General features: G+C 42.3%; 1 protein-coding gene across 1 annotated transcript in view; it reads right to left on the bottom strand.

Annotated features, from left to right (window-relative positions):
* Positions 1-22,938, bottom strand: part of LOC145402114 (uncharacterized) — a 189,379-nt gene that overhangs the window by 21,426 nt on the left and 145,015 nt on the right. The window contains exons 14-15 of the mRNA XM_080274232.1: positions 22,463-22,598; positions 12,676-13,001 (exon numbers count right to left, since the gene is read on the bottom strand). Coding sequence (XP_080130358.1) covers positions 12,676-13,001; positions 22,463-22,598 — 462 coding nt within the window. The remainder of the gene's footprint in view (positions 1-12,675; positions 13,002-22,462; positions 22,599-22,938) is intronic.

Below are 22,938 nucleotides of genomic sequence, written 5' to 3'. Positions count from 1 at the left end.
CAGTGTTCTGACTGTTTGTTAGCAGTAAGGTTTGAATGTAAACCTCTCACTTTAACGGACTAACTGGCGGAAAGCCAGGTCCGTTGAAGCCAATAGTCTGTTATATCTCAGAGTCCTCCTTTGGGGTGGGATTTGAAGCACAAATTTGGAAGGTGTGTCCAAAATATTCACATAAAAAATCTATGCAGCATGAGAGGTGGTGTGCGAGATGAAGAGAAAACAAAAGGGGGCACAAGGAACAGCATGGTGGAAAGAAGAGGTGAGACAGGATGTGGCACAAAAGAAGAAAGCATATATGTAGGGATGCAAGCAGACAGTTCAGAGGAGCAGTGACCATGGAAGTAGCGACAGAAAAGAGATAAAGAGGCAACAGTGAAGTGAAGAGACAGAGGTTGAAGGGAGCCAGTAAGAGGTGTAGAGTTAATGAGATGAAAAGCCTTTAACTCCACCCTATTGAGCAAAGCTGTACGTGGGGAGCCTCCCCACACATGAGAGTTGAACTCTACACAAGGGCGAATAAAACCCGTGTATAAAGTCAACAACTGTGCAGGGGTAAAGAAGGTACGGAGTCGGCTTAGCACACCTAATCTCCTGGAAGCTGATTTTACAAAAGATGTAATATGATCTTTCCAAGATAAATCCCAAGTGAATGAAGCCCCAAGCATGTGCAAGGACAATGCAGGATTGAACTGGATATTATTAAATATAAGTGGGTATTCCTGTGGAAGATTCTGTCGGGTTGATAGGTGTAAAAACTGAGTTTTTGATGCATTAAAAACAACAAAATTATTTTTACCCCAGTCAGAGATACGAACCAAGTCAGATATTAGGTGTACCATAGCCTTATCCTTTGTTTGTTGAAGTAACTGCTGGGATGGATGTTGCGGGAACTGAATGGCAAGGTGAAGGGTAGAATCATCAGCTACGAGTGGATAGGGTTAGATGTACAGCTTAGAAGATCGTTGATGAATAAAAGGAAGAGAGTTGGTGAGAGGACAGAGCCCTGAGGAACACCACTGTTGATAGATCCAGGAGAAGAACAATGGCCGTCTACAACAGCAGCTACAGAACGACCAGAAGGGAAGCTGTAGATGAAGGTGCAGATAGAAGGATACAAACCATAAGAGTGTAGTTTGGAAAATAAAGATTTATGCCAGACTCAATCGAAAGCCTTTGAGATGTCAAGTGTGATGGCAAAGCTTTCGCCAAAGTCCCAAATGGAGGATGACCGGGAGTCTGAAAGGTAGGCAAGAAGATCGCCCCTATGTCAATAAGTGTGCTACCTATGGTAATATACTTATTGACAGAGCTGGGGAAATAACAAAGGAATTAAATGGAGAAGCATAGGGAGGTTTTAGGAAGGGATGAGGTTATGTAGATCAGATATTTATTCTCAGGTCTTTAATGGAAAGTTTCTAGAGAAGGGAAAGAAGTTGCCTGTGGCCTTCATGGAATTGGAGAAAGCATATGACCGAGTGGACAGACAAGGATTGTGGCAAGTATTAAGAATATATGGAGGAAATGGGAAGTAGTTGAATGCCATGAAGAATATGTATAAGGGTGCTATGGCTGCAGTGCGTGTGGACAGTGAACTGAGTGAATTCTTCTATTTGAAGGTTGGATTGAAACAGGAATGTGTCATGACTCCATGGTTGTTTAATCTGTATATGGATGGGGTTATAATAGAGACACAAGGTAGGGCAGTGGATGCTGGAGTGGCCCTAATGAGAGAGGGCACTGTGTGGAAACTCCCTGTACTGTTGTTTGCAGATGATAATGTGTTGTAAAGAGAAGATGAAGGGGAGCTGCAAGGCTTGTTGAATGAGACTGTTAGTGTAAGAAACGGAATCTAAAGGTCAAAGTAAGGAAGAGTAAAGTTATGGTCTTCAAGAGCAGTGAAGTCACTGAATGTACAGTGAGGTCGGATGAGAAGGAAATGAAAAATGTGAGTGCGTTTACGTACTTGGGTACTGTGATGAGTAAATATGGAAGTTTAGAGGGTGAGGTGCTTGAAAGGTACAACAAGGAAGAAAGGGTGTTGGTTCATTGAAAGCAGTGATATGAAACAGGGAAGTGAGCATGGAAGTGAAAAAGTTACTGCATGACAGTATTGTGATAACAACTCTAACGTATGGAAGCGAAGCTTGGACCTTGAAGGGATACAAGTCAAGAGTGAGGGCAGTGGAAATGAGTTATTTGACAGGAGCATGTGGAGTCACATGGAGAGACAGACTGACAAATGAGGAAGTGAATGAGCATCATGGCATGGATGTGGATGTGATAGGATGTGTTAGGTGAAAAACATCGAGGTGGTTTGGCCATGTGGAGAGGATGGAGAGCGAAAGAATGACGAGGAGAGTGCATGCGAGTGAGGTGGAGGGGGGGAGGGAGGAGGAGGCCAAGGATAGAGGGATGGAGTGTAGAGGTAAATGAGAGAGGGGGTGTGTGAGCTGGGAACAGGGCAGTGAAATGACAGCAGACGGGGCAACATGGAGCCGATTTGTTTGTGGCCACCCCTTACGGGAGTAAGGTGTCTGGCAATAGACAGATAGCTAAGTAGCTAGATAAATATATATATACAGAATGTATGTATATATATATATAAATATATAGTGTGTATCTATCTATCTATCTATTTATATATATACAGTAATCCCTCACCTATCTGATGTAATAGAGCCAAAGGCATGTCTGGAAAGTGGGCCCCTGGCTCCTGGACTGGTACTTAAGGACCCTAACCCAGCCTAACTTTGAAAGCCACCTAAATAACTCCCTACTGGACATGCATAGCACTTATTGAAACCTATTTAAGACCCTACTCACACTAATAATGGACATAAAGCATGAAATAAATGAAAAGGAACCAAAAAATGAGGAATTAGAAGTGACTGTACCTCAGCCAGGGTACTTACAGCACATCTGTGGCTGCCTTCTCTAAAGGCTTTGGCAGTGGTGAAAATGTTCTTGAAGCACGTACAGCATTCCAGTGTTGTGCTACACTTACAGTAATTCTTTGCACTGAGTTACAATTGTTTAACACTGCACATTGTTAATTGCACCACGCCAGTTTCAACTGCCAGTTTAAACAGCCAGTTTGCACTCCACAGTTAATCCTTTACACTCTAAATTCTAATTACTTAACACTGCACACCTGTTCATTCCCGTGTGGTCTAGTGGCGAGGTATTGCAGTTTATTCACTGTTTATTCACAAAAACCAAGCATGTGTGGCACCCACTGTGATAGGCATCTACTCATGATCGCAGTTATGCAGTAACTGGTGGTGAGGAAGGAGCAGGGTTGCCAGATCAGAACTAGGCCACATTACCACTCCTCAATTTTCATTATCAAATTTAACTTTTCTTTACCAAATTCAATAGAGCTAGCATTTATTCTTCACTAATTATATATACAAGTGGAAATAAATGTAATCACTCTCCTTATAATTAACAGCATGTTGATTATTTTCACGCTATGTAGGCTAGCAAATTAATCAGAGACAGCAGACAATCCACAATCTCCATCCTGTGTATCCTCATACATAAGAAAAATCTGTTTGGTAATGCATTATTCTCATTCATTACCAAATGAATTTTTCATTACCAAATTGGTCTACATTTGGTAATGAAAAATACCAAATGACAACTCTGACAGGGGAGGGGGGAGGAAGGAAGGGGTGAAGGGGCTGTGGTGTAAACAGCTGTTCGGTGCTGGGTAGCAATTTCAAATTACGGGTGGGAAAAAAATTGGATTTTGGGGGGATTTTCTTCTTTTTTTGGCCATTTTTGGGTTCCAAAGCCCCAGGCCCATAATGTCCGAAAAGTGGGATGTCCAGAAAGTGGGCATCCTCCAGATAGTATAAGGATTACAGTATATATTATATACATATATATATATATATAGATAGATAGATAGATAGATAGATAGATATAGATATAGACATATAGATAGATAGATATATATATATACATACATTATATATATATATATATATATATATATATATATATATATATATATATATATATATATATATATACACACACAATAAAAGTCCAATTATTTGGCATCTATGGGACCGGGCTGATGCCAAGAAACTGGATTTGCCAAATAATCGAAAAACCTACCCATTCAGTACCTTAAACGTATAAGTGAAAACTGCCATCACCACTTATGGTATTACAATTGTGTTTGAAGAGAGTACTGTATACTGTACAATACTGTAATCAATACAGTACTATACCTGAATCTGAAATACCCTGTACAGGTATATATAAATTAGTGAACATATACAAGTGTAATGACACAGTAGGCCTACAAGTCACAGATAACACTTCCAGGATGGCCGAAATCTCTATCTATCTATCTATTGCCAGAGCCTCAATCCCGTTTGGGGTGGCCACAAACAAATTGCCTCCACGTCTCCCTGTCCCCCGCCATTTCACTGCCCTGCTCCCAACTCACCCCTCCCTCTCTCATATACCTCTCCACCCCATCCCTCCAACTCATCCTTGGCCTCTCCCTCCCTCTTCCCCCCTCCACCTCACTAACATACACTCTCTTCGTCAGTCTTGCACCCTCCATCCTCTCCACATGGCCAAACCACCTCAGTGTGTTCCTCATAACGCTTTCTATCACATCCACATCCACACCACAGCGTTCCTTTATATCCCCATTCATCAGCCTGTCTCTCCATGTGACTCCACAGGCTCCTCTCAAATAACTCATTTCCACTGCTCTCACTCTTGACTTGTGTCCTTCCAACAACGTCCAAGCTTCACTTCCATACGTTAGAGTTGGTATCACAATACTGTCATGTAGTAACTTTTTAACTTCCATGCTCACTTCCCTGTTACTTATCACTGCTTTCAAGGAACCAGCAACCTTTCTTCCCTGCTGTACCCTTTCAAGCACTTCACCCTCCAAACCTCCATCCTTACTCATCGCACTACCCAAGTACTTAAACGTACTCACAATTTCCAATTCCTCACCATCCAATCTTGCTGTACATTCACTGACGTCACCTCTCTCAAAGACCATCACTTTACTCTTCCCTACATTCACCTTTAGATTCCGTTTCTTACACACTCTCCCAAACTCATCCACCATGCCTTGCAGCTCCCCTTCGTCTTCACTCAACAACACAGTATTATCTGCAAACAACAGTACAGGGAGTTTCCAAACACTATCCTCTCTCACCAGGGCCACTCCAACATCCACTACTCTACCTTGTACCTCTTATTACCCCATCCATGAACAGATTGAACAACCATGGAGACATGACACATCCCTGTTTCAACCAAACCTCCAAAGAGAAAAATTCACTTAGTTCACCATCCACACGCACTGCAGCCTTAGCATCATCATACATACTCTTCAAAGCATTCAACAACTTCCCATCTACTCCATATATTCGTAATACTTTCCACAATCCTTGTCTATCCACCCTCTCATTTGCTTTCTCCAAATCCATGAAAGCCGCATACAACTTCTTTCCCTTCTCTAGAAACTTTTCCACTAAAGATCTAAGAATGAATATCTGATCTACACAACCTCTTCCCTTCCTAAAGCCTCCCTGTTCTTCTCCAACTAATTCCTCCGTTCTTTCTCTAACTCTGTCAATAAGTATCCAACCATACACTTTTCCTATTATACTAAGAAGACAAATACCCCTATGATTACCACACACTTCTTTTTCCCCTTTTCCTTTGTACAAGGGAATAATTATACCTGACTTCCAATCCTCTGGGACTCTACCTTCCTCCCAGGCAAATCTGCACATTTTCCACATCCATTCTACTACTATCTCTCCCCCATGCTTCAGCATTTCCCCACACACTCCATCAATTCCTGGGGCTTTCCTCAATTTAACTTTCTTCATTGCTTCCACAACTTCTATCCTACTGATTTCTTCCTGTCTTCTCACCTCCCTCCTTCTCCCAGCCATTCTCCAGCCACTTATACTCGCATTACTTCCATCCTCTACGTTCAACAAATCCTTAAAGTGTTCTCTCCATCTGCTCACTTTTTCTCCCTTCTCCACTAGTAATCTACCATTTTTATCTTTCACTCCCCTGCTAACTTCATTTCCACCCTGTCTTACTCTTTTCACCTCTTTCCAGAACATTTTCTTACAGTCCCTCCACTTAACACTCAAATTCCTTCCAAACTCCTTATCCACTCTCTTCTTACTCTCTCTTACTAATCTTTTCACCTCTCTCTTTCTTTCTACATATAACTCTCTCTTCCGCCTCTCAATTTCTTCCATGCCCCTATTTCTCATCCATTCATTGTATGCTTTCTTCTTTTGTGCCACAGCCTGTTTCACCTCTTCAGTCCACCACGCTGTTCCTTGCACCCCCCTCCGTCTTCTCTTCCTTCCACACACCACATCACATGCTGCACATATTTCTCCTATAAATATCCTACACACACCTTCCATGTCTCCCATCTGCTCCAATTCATATTTGCCCAATCGTTCCTCCACTTCTCTCTTATACTGTGCCATTTTCTCATCCTCTTGTAACCTTTCCACTCTCCTTGCAACTACTCCTTCCTCTCGTCTTTCCCTTCTTCTGTTCCTCCATCTTACTTGAATTCTCATTCTGGCCACCACCAAGTAGTGGTCAGAAAGTCCACTCCCCCAACCTCTATAAACTCTTGCATCCATTACACATCTTCGCATCCTTTCATCCAAACACACATAATCAATCATTGCCTTCCTTTCATTCAGTTCACCACCCACCCTTCTCATCACTCGCCATGTATTCCTGTGGATCATTTTATGCCTGAAGTGGGTATTGGCTATCACCAACCCCCTCCCAGCACAAATGTCCACTAATGCACTCCCATTCTCATCTATCTCAGCAGGCACACCCCACTCACCAACTATTCCATCCACCTTCACATTCCCAACTGTACCATTCATATCACCAATCAAAAACACTCTCTCATTCCTTCCCAACTTATCCATGCACACTTCTACATTTGTCCAGAACTCCTCTCACTCTTCTAGCACGATCTTGCGTTGGCGCATACACACACACAATCACCCACATTTGTCTTCCAACTTTCAACTTTACCCACACAATCCTTGACCCAACTGATCCATACTGTCTTATGCTCCTCTTCCATCTTTTACTCACAACTATACATACTCCTTCCTTTGCCCTCTCATTCTCACCTACTCCTGCACATATACCCCATCCATGCTTCCATTCTCTCACATTTTCTCCTCTCCATTTTGTTTCAGATATTCCACATACATCCACTTTCGCACCCTCAAGCACCTGGACAATCTCTCTCTCTTTCACCTCATCATTCGCTTCCAACTTAAAAAGAAAAAAAAAATCTGTTAGCAAATAAAGTGAAAGACGTGTCTTTTTTGATCAGCTGACTGGCACAAACAATGCTCTTGCACTCCATACCTCTGATGTAATGGTATTTTCTCACATCCAATCTCAACTTATACCGTCAATGTGATAAGAAACTATTGTAATTCACCCCTGATGCCTCATTACCTATGGACAACACATTTGCATCCTTAAATGAAAAACATTGCTTTAAAAAAAAAAAAAAAAAAAAAAAAAAAAAGGGCACAAAACATGCTCTTGTATAGGCTGCACCATTTTGTCACCATCACTAATTATGCACTCCCACTAACTTCTAAATACCTCCACAATAATATCAAAATGTAGAACTTGTATGCACACAATACAACAAAATTCATATCTACAATGATTTACAACTGATGTTCAATGCTACTATACTTTTGGTGAACAGAGTAGGCAGCTGTCTCTATCCTCTTCTCTCACTACCACTATCTCACTGTCAATTATGTTTGCCTCAACACAAAAAATTTACAAATCATACTTAACTGATCAGAATTTAATAAAAACATGCTGTCATTCATGTCAAAACAGCACCTCCTTTTGTTCTATATGTAATCTATATACCATTACAACAATAAACATTTCAATCAAATCTGGTAAAGCGAAAACTTCTACTGGTACGCCTGGTAACACTGCTGCCTCCTAGCTGTTACACGTTCACACACGTACACATACATGCAAGCACTTGCTCACCTCTGAGCTTACATTAACTGTACTACATCAGTAACAGTTTGGGGGTACTGGTAACTTCATTATCTGCCAAAGATAATACTGTACTGGTAAAGCACGTTTGGTTGTACAGCATCAATACTGGCCACACAAATGAATATCATCACATGAAGGGCAATAAACTAACCTTTACAACAATAAACATTTCAATCAATCAACCAACATCTTAAGCATTTTATTCATCCTTAAAATAGCAAGGTCAGTATGAAGCTACATGACTGCATTCTCCCTTCAGTACAAGGTATTTCTTCTGAATAAAATACTCTGGCAAGCAAGAATAAAATACCCTATATAAGATGATACAGGGCTGAGGGGATTATACGAAGCAGCTCATTGTGTCCCAACCTGGCTTTCTCCCTCCCATCCCTCTTTAACCACATGCATGAGTGTGTACACACACACACACACACACACACACACACACACACACACACACACACACACACAAACACACACACACACAAACACACACACACACAAGAACACACACAAGAACACACACACACACACACACACACACACACACACACACAAACACACACACACACAAACACACACACACACAAGAACACACACAAGAACACACACACACACACACACACACACACACACACACACACACACACATGCATTTGCCCTATGATAATCATGACAGCTTTGCTGAGGCAGCAGCAAGGTGAAGGGTGAACAGGTGTGATCACAGACCACTTGTCTGTCACTCTGCTGTGAGGACAACAAAAATGGCAGACGAGGCTATGAATATCAATTAAGTATTGCTAATTTCAAATACAGTGTTGTATTAATTATACTACTCAGAAAATTTATTCCATTTTCATAACAAAGTACTGTACTGCAATTGGCTATGTCCTGAGTGGCTTAGCCATAAGTCATAGCAGAGGAGCTATGATTTCAGGCTGTAGTTAAACATTAAAACTTTTTCATGGTTTCTACTAATATAAGACTGCTTCCTTCTAGGATACTCTTGTCTTGGATAAAACAAAATATCAGTAAGAGAAGCCAGTCTAACAAGGGTGATTGAATTTCCATACATGACCAAAGTTTATGTTGACTCACCATTGTCTCGCTAGCCATAATCTCTCCAACATTATTACTATGCTAATGGACTGGTTGATGGTAGATTTTTTTTTTTTAAGTAAACAATTTATTTGAGTGATAAATGTGCTGAATTATCCTATTATAAAGTTAATTTGACAAATCAAAGTAAAAACTGGGTGATATAAGCCTTCAAAGTTGCACAAAAAGAGGTTGATGGAAGTACGAGCCTTGAGTGGCTGTGACGTCATAGGCCACCAAGCCCAGGGCCTGGAGATAAAACACGACTGTGATCGCCAGCTTTGTGATTGTGGTGCTGCTGATTAGCCATGCTTTGCTTCATCATGGCCAAGACAACAAATAACCACCATTGGAGCTTTGTTCCACTGTACAAGAACATAAGTAGAATCACACCAGACAAGATTCATCACTCTTTCAAGAGATGAAAGCCAGGCAGCTGTGGTGGGAAGCAGAGTGTTGGGAGTACACCATCACAAATGACAACTCCTACTGTTGTGCGGCGGTGTGAGGAAATACTGAATCGGTGGTCACTTTAAAATGGAAAACATCATAACTTTAATCACATTATACGTTCATGCACACCTAATTATCTGAAATCCAGTAAAAAATTAGTGCTAAATATGATTTAATAAAAAAAATCAGGTTTCAGGGCTAAAAGATGCTAAAATTAGAGGATACTTCACCTTCAGATCGTGAACACGCACTGACAGACTTCCATTTTGCATAAATATTGTTTTAACCCCTTAAACGCGGATTGTCTCGTTTGCGACGCTCGGCAAAAAGGACATAACGGCGGATCGTCGCATTTGCGATTCTTGTAAATTTTGAATAACCGCGGGCAAGCAGGCTCCAGCTGGTATTGTCTATCAGTACCACCACCCTTTAGCTACAACTAGCATACTTTACCTTTGTACTACTGACCTCAGTTGTTGCCAAGTATCGCGTTTTTCCCCCGTCTCCCCCCCACCACGGCCCGGCCAGCCTGGCTGTGATACATGGCAGCGCTCTGAGCGCTCAGAACTGTAAATCTGCGCTCTCCTCTCACAAGCAGTTTATGCTAATATGAAACGCTTGTTTCCCCAGTTGTAACACTAGCTTTTTTTCTCACGGTTTGCCCCTGTTTAGCATCAGTTTGCTGCAGGCTTTCAAAGTGACATTATGGCGAGTTCTAGCTCTTCCCAGTCAGTGCAAGCGACCGACAGGAACGAGAATAAAGTGGCGGGCGTAAGGCAGAATAAAAAGCGCGCCGTGGTGATCTTTTGGGAAGTAATATGATTGAAAATAATGTAGTATACATGTTTTTAGCTGTGAAAATGGAAATGTTTGTTGAGTGACGGCAAGACCACCGCCACGGTGCGTGTCGGCTGTACGCTCTGCTGATTTTAGTCTTATTTTCAGTGCTTATTGTACAAATACGGATTCCAAACTACCTTTACGTTGTAGTATAAAGTTTACTGTGACAGAATGAGGCTGTGGTAGAGGGGAAACCGGGTTGCTGGAGGTATGAAAGTGAATTTGGTTACCCCACTTTGCAAGTCTCCACAAGTCCTTGGGTAGTCCACAAAGGCTCAACACCTGTCTCTGGAGAAAGCTGAATGTAAGTACTATCTGCCATACCAAGTATAATGTTCTAGGGTTAATCTCTGATCTTTGGCTAATATTTTCCGACAGGTACTCAGACCGCGATACAACCCCACCACTCGGGGGGGGGAGCGACTGTTCACGGCCGCGTTTAAGGGGTTAAGGCACAAATAAATGTATTCACATTGTTAATCAATACTTACACATAACAGAAGTCTGTCAAGGCAACTTGTCAAGCTATAGGTGAAACACTTTTACTAACTTTAGCAAATTTTGAATCCTGAATTTTTACTAATAGTCAAATTAAACACAAATTTTTGACCAGATTTCAGATAATTAGGTGTGTATGAGCCTATATGGTGATAAAAATTATAATAACATATACTACTTAACCTAACCTAACCTAACAGTCACTTGACAAGCAAAATCAACCCTAACTTTGACTTAAGGCATTGGCAGGGATGTGAAAATCTTATTACCCAGATCATACTGGTTGTTACTAAAATGATTTTCAAACATCATCAGTACATAAGACCAAGAAATCAGATAACCGAATACTCCAAAGAGGTCTAGCTGTCCATGGTCAGGCCTATCTAGAAGGAAAAAACATTGAAATATTTCGGTCTCTGACATCTTCCCTATGTGTAACTGCCCAGTTTTAGGGCTATATGCCCCTGGAGTCTGGACCTAGCAATACTTATACTGATTCAGTTCATAAATCACTTCATTACTTTATCTAATCTAATCTTAGTGCTACCAAGTTGTCCTACAGGTACCTGGTTGTCACAGGGTTCGCCATCACTACTAGCCTCTAAAACCAACAAAACTCTTCATTAAAGCACACACATAGCATACTTCATCTTTATCACACTAAGATTTACATGCCTATCATGATAATAACAGCTGAACATCACAGAATCTTCCCTTTACTGGACTGGCATAGAATTCCCAAACATTGTTGTGAGTGGTGGTCAGCTGTGGCAATGGTATGGGTTGTGACGTCACAGCGAGGGTGCATGTTTCTCACAAGGTACGATAATCTCCAACTCTGACTATTTTTTTTCATAAATATTAAATCAGAGAGAAAAATTAATGATAATTTGACAATTACAAGTGACCATTTTATTACTTTATGTAACTTGTACACGACCATCAACCAGTACATTATTGAGTGAACAGCTAGCCAAGTGATCATGACTGCCTTTCTGAAAGTTAGCTGGCAGTTCACCACTGATCATGTCAGCTCACTAGAATAGAGTGTACGCTAGACACAAAACTACTATAATGCTAAACTGCTACACACGCGGCTAGTTGTAAACAAACGAGTAATTTGTGTGTTCTTCTTGCATGTTTCCAGAATCTGTTCAGTATATATTCAAGTGCATCTTATTTTTTTACACTAAATCAAGTGTTTATAATCTTGAAATCAACTGTGACTAAGCAGTGATCATCATCTGCGTAATGTTTCCTATAAATCGAGCCAAGCTAACCCTTGCCTAATTCATCACCTCTTGCCTTGAGGATGCATGGAGATATTTCAAGGTAACTTTCAGTCAAAAAAGTGAGTCTCAGATGCCGCAAAATACCTGAGTTGAGCTTGAAGTAAGGGGTTCTGAGGCTAGGGGGTGGAGAGTTAGTGGTCTCCACCACTCGGGATTAACTCCTCGAGTAAGGCCTCATCTCTGAATCCCTCAATGCCATCAAAAACCACAGACACTGCACCAGTGCTGCTGGCAGAAGCCAGCATGATAACGGTATGAGTGCAGATTTTCATCTTGTAATGATTACAAAAACTACTGTAACATATTTTTCTGGAAGGAGAAAAAATATTAATAATAATAATCCTACCAAAGGGTTTTGTGATGAGAGCATACGTGGTTGGAATATCAACAAAGGACTCACTGGGCTCACGTGGCCTCATGCCGGCATCACGGTCTCTGTCACGATCATCTCTCTCCTGCATGTCTCGGTCCCTGCGGTCTCTTTCATGGTCACGATCCCTTCTGTCGAAGCGGTCCCTCTGTGGCTCTAAGTCCCCACGGTCACCCCCACCTGAGGCCAGGTTCCTCAGCCTCTCCACTAGTCCCCCCTTCTCACCTCCACCCCCTTGTGACACCTGGGGCGGAGGTGACCGACCTCCCGGACGTTCAAATCGAGATGGCCGATCTCTCTCACGACGACGATCACCACGGTCATCCTTGTCTTTAGATGGTAGCCCATTTTCCTTCCTGCAAGGAGAGAAAGAGACTGGTTAAAAGCATTCATTCCTGAACAGAAAGCCACAGCGTAACAATTCCACAAAATCATCATCAGAGTAGCCGTTTTCCAATACAAATTTTATTAGGTAGGATCCCTTCCTCATTCCCCAACAGGACAGTATAAAGGCAGAAAACTGTCAGTTATGTGCCTAATAAATAAGTAAGAACAAAAAAGTATCATCTTAATTAATATCTATCTACACGCCTATCTATAGCCTGACGCCCTAATCCCACAAAGGGTGGCTGCAGACAAAACGCCTCCAAGTCGCTCTGTCACCCATCATTTGACTACCCTCCCCCAACTCACCCCCCCCATCCCTCATATACCTCTCAACTCCATCCCTCCACCTCATCATCGGTCTACCCCTCCCTCTCTCCCTCCCTCCACCTCACCTACATACACCCTCTTAGTCAGTCTTTCATTCTCCATTCACTCCACATGTCCAAACCACCTCAGTGTATTTCTCCTAATCTTCTCAACCACATCCATCCCACAACATTCCTTCACTTCTTCATTCGTCAACCTGTCCCTCCACGTCACTCCACATGCTCCTCTCAAGTAACTCATTTCCACTGTCCTCACTCATGACTTGTTCCCCTCTTGCAAGATCCACGTCTCGCTTCCATACGTCAGGGTAGGGATCACAATACTATCATGCAGTGACTTCTTAACTTCCATACTCACCTCCCTATTTCCCATCACTGCTTTCAGTGAACCAACAACCTTCCTTCCCTGCTGTACCCTTTCACGCACTTCATCCCCCAAACTTCCATCCTTACTCATCACACTACCCAAGTACTTGAATGCACTCATATTCTCCATATCTTCACCATCCAACCTCACTGTACATACCACTCCCTCTCCCTCCCTCCACCTCACCTACATACACCCTCTTAGTCAGTCTTTCATTCTCCATTCTCTCCACATGTCCAAACCACCTCAGTGTATTTCTCCTAATCTTCTCAACCACATCCACAGCCACATCACAACGTTCCTTCACTTCTTCATTCGTCAACCTGTCCCTCCATGTCAATCCACATGCTCCTCTCAAGTAACTCATTTCCACTGCTCTCACTCTTGACTTGTTCCCCTCTTGCAAGGTCCACGCCTCGCTTCCATACGTCAGGGTAGGGATCACAATACTATCATGCAGTGACTTCTTAACTTCCATACTCACCTTCCTATTTCCCATCACTGCTTTCAGTGAACCAACAACCTTCCTTCCCTGCTGTACCCTTTCACACACTTCATCCCCCAAAGTTCCATCCTGACTCATCACACTACCCAAGTACTTGAATGCACTCATATTCTCCATATCCTCACCATCCAACCTCACTGTACATACCCCTCCCTCTCCCTCCCTCCACCTCACCTACATACACCCTCTTAGTCAGTCTTTCATTTACATTCTCCATTCTCTCCACATGTCCAAACCACCTCAGTGTATTTCTCCTAATCTTCTCAACCACATCCACATCCACCCCACAACGTTCCTTCACTTCTTCATTCGTCAACCTGTCCCTTCATGTCACTCCACATGCTCCTCTCAAGTAACTCATTTCCACTGCTCTCACTCTTGACTTGTTCCCCTCTTGCAAGGTCCACGCCTCGCTTCAATACGTCAGGGTAGGGATCACAATACTATCATGCACTGACTTCTTAACTTCCATACTCACCTCCCTATTTCCCATCACTGCTTTCAGTGAACCAACAACCTTCCTTCCCTGCTGTACCCTTTCACGCACTTCATCCCCCAAACTTCCATCCTGACTCATCACACTACCCAAGTACTTGAATGCACTCATATTCTCCATATCCTCACCATCCAACCTCACTGTACATACCCCTCCTTCTCCCTCCCTCCACCTCACCTACATACACCCTGTTAGTCAGTCTTTCATTTACATTCTCCATTCTCTCCACATGTCCAAACCACCTCAGTGTATTTCTCCTAATCTTCTCAACCACATCCACATCCACCCCACAACGTTCCTTCGCTTCTTCATTCGTCAACCTGTCCCTTCATGTCACTCCACATGCTCCTCTCAAGTAACTCATTTCCACTGCTCTCACTCTTGACTTGTTCCCCTCTTGCAAGGTCCACGCCTCGCTTCAATACGTCAGGGTAGGGATCACAATACTATCATGCACTGACTTCTTAACTTCCATACTCACCTCCCTATTTCTCATCACTGCTTTCAGTGAACCAACAACCTTCCTTCCCTGCTGTACCCTTTCACGCACTTCATCCCCCAAAGTTCCATCCTTACTCATCACACTACCCAAGTACTTGAATGCACTCATATTCTCCATATCCTCAACATCCAACCTCATTGTACATTCTGTGACTTCATTCTTCTCAAACACCATAACTTTACTTTTGTTTACATTAACTCTCAGATTCCTCCTCCTACACACTGTCTCAAATTCATTCACCAAACCTTGCAACTCCCATTCATCTTCACTCAACAATACTGTATCATCAGCAAACAGCAACACCGGAATCTTCCAAATCTCACCCTCATTCATTAGAGCCACCCCCACATCCACTGCCCTACCTTGCACCTCCTTTACAACCCCATCCATGTATATATTAAACAGCCATGGAGACATCACACAACCCTGTTTCAGTCCCACACTGAGATCAAAGAACTCACTCAGCTCACCATCCACTCGCACCGTAGCCCTAGCTCCTTCGTACGTACTCTTCATAGCACTCAACAATTTCCCCTCCACTCCATATATTCTTAACAACTTCCACATACCTTGCCTATCTATTCTGTCATAAGCTTTCTCCAAGTTCATGAAGGCAGCATACACTTCACTTCTTTCCCTTCTCTAGATACCTCTCCACTAAACATCTTAGAACAAATATCTGATCTACACACCCTTTTCCCTTCCTAAATCCCCCTTGTTCTTCTCCAACTAGCTCCTCTGTCATATGCCTAACCCTATCAATGAGTATTCTACCATATATTTAATTAATATGGTCGCAAGAAAAAAATAGCCAAACCCACAATACATTATATGGGCCACAGAGGGACCAAGGCTAGGCTACAACAGTCTACATTATCTATAGGTAGTAGGCCATCCTATGCTCCAAGAAACATTATACAAGTTAGGAAACCTCCAGCAACCTCTCTGAAACATGGCCATCGGCAGCCTAAGACTTCAGACACCAGACATTAAGTTAATCACTAGTAAAGTATGCTAATTCATTTTACATCAACTCAAGCCCTGAATCCATCATTACCTTACCATCTGTCTTTCTTGAATTACCCAACAAATTTTTAATACTAAAAACATTACACTGGTATTACACTCTTCATCCTTTATCTATCTATCTATTGCCAAACTCCTTAAGCTCAGACAGAGTGGTCTCAAATAAATCTCCACATCATCCTGATCCCTGCTACGAGGCTGTCTTTCCTACAATACAAACTTTCATTCCCACACATCTCTACTCTATCCCTCCACTTCATCCTCAGTCTCTGCCTCCCCCTTCACCTCATACTATCTTAGTCGAGCTCTCAATCTCCATTTGCTCCGCATGACCAAACCATCTCAAGGTGTCCTCACACTGTCCAGTACAACTACATCAATAATGCTCCATGACTTCCTCATTTGTCTGTCTCTCCATGCAATTCCATACGCTCCTCTCAAATAACTCATTCCATTCCTCTCACCCTTGACTTCTGTCCTTTCACCAAAATCCAAGCTTCACTTCCATACATTTAGATGGGGATCAGAATATTGCTTTTGTATTCTCCTCTAAATTTTCATATGCAATAATGTAAAATGTATACCATTTTTTCATTTTTCTTTTTTTACAACGTGGCAGACTTGCAGATGAATACCAAGAAAAATTAGTGAAGTAGTTGGAACCAATGAACTGGGAACAAATGGATCTTGACAACTTGTGGAATGCATATTGGGAATGTTTAGTTAGGAATGCAAAAGCAGAATGTGGTGTTACGAGGTTCACAAATAAGAGGGTATGATGTGGTGCAATGATGAGGTTCAATGAGTAGTGGAGAAAGCTGATGAAATTCTCTTTCTAAAAATGTAATACAGTACACCCTCATTATCGACGTTTTTTTATTGACGGATTTGATTATCGACGTTTTTTTTTCTCCTGGGAGTTAAATTATTATTATTAAAAGAATAAAAAAATAAAGAATTGTATTGGCACCTCCTAGCAAGTTTGCACGCCATCCCGCCAGGTGTCTCTGGCTGCTCGCGGCATGTTCCCGCCGACCCAACAAACAACAGTATCAGTACACGTTTGTCTGTTGTTCTCATATCGTGTTCGGCCACATCTATCATGCTTTCGCGATCATCATGGCTCTGAAGCGCCCTTGTAACACTCCAACTGGAAATAAGGCAGCTAAGAGAGCAAGGAAAGTACAGTAATCCCTCTAATATCCGGACGCCCAATAACCGAACATCCCCACTAACCGAACCTTATCGTCCTGGGATCAAACATTCCCAAAATGGTCCGAAAATCCAAAAAAATTGGAAAAAAAATCGATTTTTTGCCGTCCGTAATTTGAACTTGCCGCGCGCGCCGCGTGAGAGCATTGTTTTGGTTCGTCATTCCTCCGACGTCCGATAGAGCGCCGCTGCATCCTCCCTACTTCCCGCCTGTCTCTCACCGCGACAAGACCTACGCTCTTCGCCATGGCTTGGGAAAAGTTAATGTGCAACACTTAAATTTAATGGAACATTATTTGGACTAAAGTGAACACTGTGAAAAGAACGGACTTCTGTGTGTTAGTGACTAAGTTCAGTGCAAGACTTCAGGAAGAGTGTAGTGCAAGTGCTTCAGGAAATCGTTCTTACTGTCAGAGTCCGAGAGGAGGCGGTTATTCATCGAGGTGGCCAGGGACTTGCTGTAAGTAGCCAAAATGTTTCATGTTGTACTATTTTCCATACTATATTTACCAGAATGTTTCATATTGTATTTTTTCCCATACTATACTTACCAGAAAGTGTCATACTGTACTTCTTTCCATACTAAACTTACCTCATGCATGTGCAGTAGGAATGTGTTTTTCAGAGTTCGGTTAGGTTCGGTTAGGTTAGGTTCGGTTAGAGTCCATAAGTACCAGAATGTTTATTAATGTATGAACATACTTCTAAACCCACATTTTATGTGTCTATTGCATTTATTTCAGTCATTTATGTGCCTTATTGGTGTGATTTGGGTGTTAAATAGGTGCTATGCATGTCCGGAGGGAGTTGTATAGGTGTTTCTCTGTGTTAGGGTCCGTAAGTACAAGTCCATAAGCTGGGGCCCAATATCCGGACAAAACCAATATCCGAACCTACCGATGGCTCTATTGATCCGGATATTGGAGTGATTACTGTACTTACCTTGGAAGTAATGAACGAAATATTACAAAAACTTAGAAGTGGAATGAGCTATGCAGCGGTTGGTCGTGAGTATGGCATGAATGAGTCCAGTGTTCATGGCATAAAACGGAGAGAAAAAGACATTAAAGATGCTCTGGCTTCGTGCACACCAGGATCGGCTAAAGTAACGATGCATGTGAGAGATGATGCCTTGGTAAAAATGGAAAAGGCACTGAATATTTGGATTGAGGACATAAACTGTCGACACGTGCTGCTAGACTCCCAGTTCATAAGAAACAAAGCAAAACAACTTTATGCTCGGTTTGCTGGTGAGAGCAATGGTGTTGGTGAAGATAATGGTGATGAAAGTGAGGCAGGTGAAAATAGTGATGATGGTGATGAAAGTAATGACGATGGTGATAGGCTTAGTATTGTTGGTGCTTCTAGGCAAAAGAAATTTGCAGCCAGCAAGGGCTGGTTCGAGAATTTTAAGAAAAGGTATGGTCTACATAACATTAGGATGACTGGTGAAGCAGCTTCAGCAGATCAGATAGCAGGAGAATCGTACCCACGTGACTTTGCTGAACTTATAAGGGAGAAAGGGTACAGGCCTGAACAAGTGTTTAATGCGGACGAAACAGGCCTGTGGTGGAAGAAAATGCCTAAAAGAACGTACATTTCAAAGGAGGAGAAAAGTGCGCCAGGCTTTAAAGCAGCAAAAGATCGTGTGTCTGTGCTGTTGTGTGGTAATGCAGCAGGACATATGATAAAACCCATGCTCCTGTATCATTTGTTATAATGTTAAAGACGAGTTGAATTTTTTGTCAATAAAGGATATTTCTTGCAAAAGTTAAGCAGAGATTAAATATGAAATATATGAGCATAAGGAGAGTTGAATTTTCCTAAAAGAAGATCCTAGCGAAAGCTAGACTAAGATTTATCTTTGATAGCATAAACTGCCATACAGTCGTGAAAATTTAGGTCTGGGAGAAATGGAATATCAAGAATGAAAGGAAGCTCTTGAGAATGAAAGTAAATAGGAGAGCGTGGTCTCTCTGGTATGAGCTAGCAGCACCACGCGTGTGTTGTGAAGAGCGGTGCGAACAGCTGATCTAACGTAACACTTGCCTCACACTCTCAGTTATTAGAACGTATGAATGACCACCACTGCTGCTTTCGTTCCCCCCCCCCCACTCGGTTATGTAAACGTATGGATGGCTACAACTGCTGGTTTCGCCTTTTATTTTTAGATGGAGTGAGGTGTAAGTGGAGAGAGAAGTGATGATACAGCAGCCATTACAAGTTGAGGTCCAGTGTACGACCACTATGCATCAACATCAGAGATTATGCTATTTTTTCCATAATTCTTTACTTAATATAAGTAGTTTTATTATGATATACAGTTTTTCAATTGCTTAACTAATTTATTTCTAAGAAACACTAAAACTAAACTGCATATTACATAAGAGTGATTGAAGGGATACTAAAATATATAAACAAAGGGTACCTGACCAGACGAAAATTGTTATCGACGGTTTTAGGCATCGACGGGTATCTTAGGTACCTAACCCCCGTCGATAATGAGGGTGTACTGTAACAGTAAGAAGTATGATGGAAAACATTTGAGCTATGATGCTGAGAAGTGAGACTGATGTTCCCAGATGTTTATTCACAAAGGCCTAATGTACCTCCACTCATACTTTTCTGTAAGCTTTTTTTGCTTATCGGCTAGAACAAATATCGACAAATAAGATGATGTAGTTTTTATGGCAATATAAGTATGTTTGGGTGGTGAAAATAAGGGGAGAATACATGTTTTCATAGGTGTGGGGGGGGGGGCGCGGGCAGAAAGGGGGGTGGAATAAAATTGTGAGCCAGGAAACTTACCGAAACTTACTGAGCGCGAGACGGTTAACAGTCTCTCTAGGGATGTGGTTAAGTGGGTAATGAGAAAGCTTAGGACTGAGGAGTGGCTGGTTAGAGTGGCTGTGGCAATGTATGTGGGTGCTCACACCCAGGTGAGAGTGAATGAAGATTTGAGTGGTGAGTTTTCCATGAATGTTGAGGTGCATCACGGGTCAATCTTGAGCCCCTTATTGTTTATCATGGTGCTTGAAGCTCTCATGTGATTTCAGAAATGGACTCCCATGGGAAATGTTGTATGTTGATGACTTGGTGTTGGCTGCAAAGAATGAAGGGGAGGCAGAGGAAAGATTTAGGAAGTGCGGAGACAAAATGGGGCACAAGGGTCTGAGAGTAATGCAGATGAAATAAAAGTGGTGATATCCAGGACTAGTGGTGGTATTGTCAAGGCAGGAGAGTGGCCATGTGCAGTTTGCCACAACAGAGAGAGAGGTAACTCCATCTTGTGCAGTACTTGTGATAAGTGGGTGTATAAGAGATGTAGTAGCATTAGTGGTAGGCTACAAGACAATGCTGATTTCGTGTATGCTGTGTGTCGGGAAGAGCATGTATAGATTTTGAGGTGTGAAAGGTTTGACCATACTGATGAGTCTCTTGGGTGTGTGGAAGTATTCTGTTATTTGGGGGATGTTATGTGCTCGAGGTAAGGCTGAAGCTAGCTCTGGCTAGGGTCAGGTCCGTTATTTCCCCTGACACTGAGAAGGCTCTCTCTCTATGCTCTGGGATTTTTGTATGTAGCATGTGTTACGAGTGTAATGCTGTATGGTAATGAGACCTGGGCAGTAAAAGAGGAGGATATTAATAAGCTCAAATGTTCAGAAAAAACAATGATTAGATGGATGTGTGGTACATCCTTAAATGTGAGGTCTGGAGAGGCTAGTTTACAACAAAAGAGTTAAAAGGAAGTGTGTGTGTGTGTGTGTGTGTTTGTGTGTGTGTAATTCACCGGGTCGGTCAGGATCACTTGATGGTCGTGATCGTCAGCTTTTACCCTCCCGGAAGGGAGCTGAGAGCTCATATAGTCCGATCTAAGGGCAAGGCTGTGGCCTTCACACATGCACACACCCGTCCCCTTGCTCAAGGGGGACAGTAACCACCCACTTCGTCAGTTAAACTTTTCGCAACCTGAGCGAGGCGCGAACTCCCGTCCACCAGTTGGCAAGCGAGAGCGTTACCACTGCACCAGCGAGCGCTGTGTGTGTGTGTGTGTGTGTGTGTGTGTGTGTGAGAGAGAGAGAGAGAGAGAGAGAGAGAGAGAGAGAGAGAGAGAGAGAGAGAGAGAGACGACGAAGCAACCAAAGGCCACGAGCCTGCAATAACTGTTCCCTCCAAGAGAAAAACAAAATACAAGAGAGAGCCAAATTCAAGATCATGTGGAGACAAAGGAGGATCACAAATGGGTGTGGAAAGTGAAAGTGTGAACATCAGGGGTAGGGTTGCAAGGGACAGACCAGAAAAGACCTGGGAAAAGTCCATAGATTGTGACCTCAGGGATAAGGGACTGAAAAGAGAGGCTGCCAGAGATCGAGCAGCATGGAGAGCAGCCATTTGGCGACTAAGGCCGACATATGCATGCATGTTGGCGCCTTTATAAACAAAACGAAACTTCACTACATCCACAATGAAACTTCGCTACGTCCACATTTAAACTCACCAACTTCACTACATAAGGATCATCACCTAATTTCTCTGAGTGTTTTAACTACCCTAGCCTACTCCTATGCAGCAATGAGGCGCTGTCAACTGTAAGAGAACACTGGTTCATTATGCAGGATAGTACTGCAGGGGTGGCTGCTGGGCCACAGTTGATGGGTCTGCACAGCCAGACAAACCATGGTTGATCAACAACAACAACTATGTCAAACCTTGAGAATTTTTTTAACCTAGATTACCCTTACACATCAATCAACCTACCATTCAACATTACTCATCCAATATTGTTCTTATTCATATCTACTCCCCCACAAAACTTTGTGAATATGTTTTAACCTAGCTTAACCCTCCAAAGTGATCCATCTACCGTTCAAAAAAAACATAATTCATCTAATATTCTTATCCACATCAACTCCTCTGCAGAACCCACTGAGTGTGTTCTAAATCTAGCTTACCTCTCCACTCTGCTTAATTTACCTCTCAATAACATGCTACTCACCCAATGTCATTTTTATCCACATCCTCCATTTCGATGTCCATGTCGTTGGAGTCATGTGAATGAGAGTTTGTGTTCACAATGTTGGCGTTGGTGTTGGCAGAGTTTATGTTACCCTGCATATCTCCCCCAGGGCCCACTGGAGAGAGACACCAAGGGCATTAGTTGCATCAGGTTGGCAGATAATTAAAGAATATATACACCATGGGAAAGATAATGAGGCAACAAAGCAGGGAAGCTGCAGGAGACTGAGCAGTGAAAACAACTATCAGATGAAACTAACTGATTTGCAAAAACAAATCTATCTACAGTACAAGTACCATTATTCGGCATCTATGGGACCAGGATGATGCCGAGAAATTAGATTTGCCGAATAATCAAAAACCTACCCACTCAGTACCTTAAATATATTGGTGAACACTCATCACCACTTATGGTACAGTATTACAACTGTGTTTGGAGAGAGTACTGTGTACTGT

This window comes from Coenobita brevimanus, chromosome 57 (genome assembly GCF_032717465.1).
Source record: "Coenobita brevimanus isolate Jiangsu-jjx chromosome 57, ASM3271746v2, whole genome shotgun sequence".
NCBI lineage: Eukaryota > Metazoa > Arthropoda > Malacostraca > Decapoda > Coenobitidae > Coenobita > Coenobita brevimanus.
Note: the sequence above shows the minus strand (reverse complement) of the source record. Positions and strands in the feature narration are given on the sequence as shown.